The sequence below is a fragment of the Arachis ipaensis genome, chromosome B5, assembly GCF_059453495.1.
Source record: "Arachis ipaensis isolate K30076 ecotype BB chromosome B5, ASM5945349v1, whole genome shotgun sequence".
Classification (NCBI taxonomy): Eukaryota; Viridiplantae; Streptophyta; class Magnoliopsida; order Fabales; family Fabaceae; genus Arachis; species Arachis ipaensis.
The window spans coordinates 82,885,319-82,886,538 of NC_142440.1; the positions used below are offsets into that span (position 1 = coordinate 82,885,319).

At 46.4% G+C, this 1,220-nt stretch overlaps 1 protein-coding gene across 1 annotated transcript; it reads right to left on the minus strand.

The window, feature by feature from the left end:
- Positions 1–600: 600 nt before the first annotated feature.
- On the minus strand, positions 601–984 carry LOC148564788 (uncharacterized). Its single transcript, XM_088487089.1, has one exon. It carries the CDS (start codon positions 982–984, stop codon positions 601–603), a length of 384 nt encoding a protein of 127 aa, XP_088343215.1.
- Between the last annotated feature and the right edge of the window lie 236 nt (positions 985–1,220).

Consider the following 1,220-nt stretch of genomic DNA (forward strand, 5'->3'; position numbering starts at 1 on the left):
TCGGCCTCCACCCACTTAGTGTAGTAGTCGATGGCAACAATCAGGTACTTGACCTGCCTAGGTCCGACCGAGAAAGGTCCTAACAGGTCGACACCCCATTGGGAGAATGGTCGGGAGGCCATTAGTAGGATCAGCTCAGCCGTCGGTGCCTTGTGAAAGTTGGCATTTTCCTGTTATCTCTTGTATTTCTTCACGAATTCTTTGGAATCTGCCATCATTGAGGGCCAATAGTAGCCGGCCCTAACGAGTTTCTGAGTTAAGGCCTTTCCTCTGATGTGGTGGCCGCAGCACCCTTCGTGGACTTCTCTTAATACGTAGTCCGTCTGGTCGGGGCGCAGGCACTTCAACAGGGGTTGGTTGAGCCTTTTCTTAAACAGCTGGCTCTGTATTATTGTATACTTGGCCGCTTCTCTCCTCAGCGCTTTCACCAACTTTTTGTCATCAGGGAGTTTACCACTTTCCAGGAAATCGGCGATTGGGTCCATCTACGAAGGGCCTCCCTGGGTTATATGCAAGGTCACTGATGGTTCTTTGACCAAACATTGAATGAGAGATCGATTCCCCGTCCCTGGCTTTGTCCTCGCCAGTTTTGATAGAAGGTCAGCTCGTGTTCATCTCTTTCAGAATGTGCTGTATCGTGACCTCATCAAACTCCTCACTCAGCTTCTTGACCCTCTCCAAGTATTTTTGCAGCAGTGAGTCCCTGGCTTGATACGTTCCATTAATCTGTGATGTGACGACCTGAGAGTCACTACATACTTCCACTTTGGAGGCCCCGACCTTCCTTGCCAAAAGTAGGCCGCCAAGAAGGGCCTCATATTCTGCTTGATTATTGGACACCGGGAACTCGAACTTGACCGATTGTTCATACATGACTCCCGTTGGGCATTCTAGGATGATTTCTGCTCCCCCGAATGTTTGGTTAGAGGCTCCGTCTACATGGAGCTTCCACCGTGTGCTCGGTGATTCGAAAGGGTTTCCCATTACTTCAACCAAGAAGTCGGCCATTGGTTGGGCCTTGATTGCGTGTTTGGGTTCGTACTGTAAGTCATTGATGAGCGGATAATTTATACCCTTTTGGAAGTGTTTTTATATAGTTTCTAGTATGTTTTAAGTGCTTTCTATTATATTTTTATTAGTTTTTATTCAAAAATCATATTTCTGGACTTTACTATGATTTTGTGTGTTTTTTTGTAATTTCAGGTATTTTCTGGCTGAAA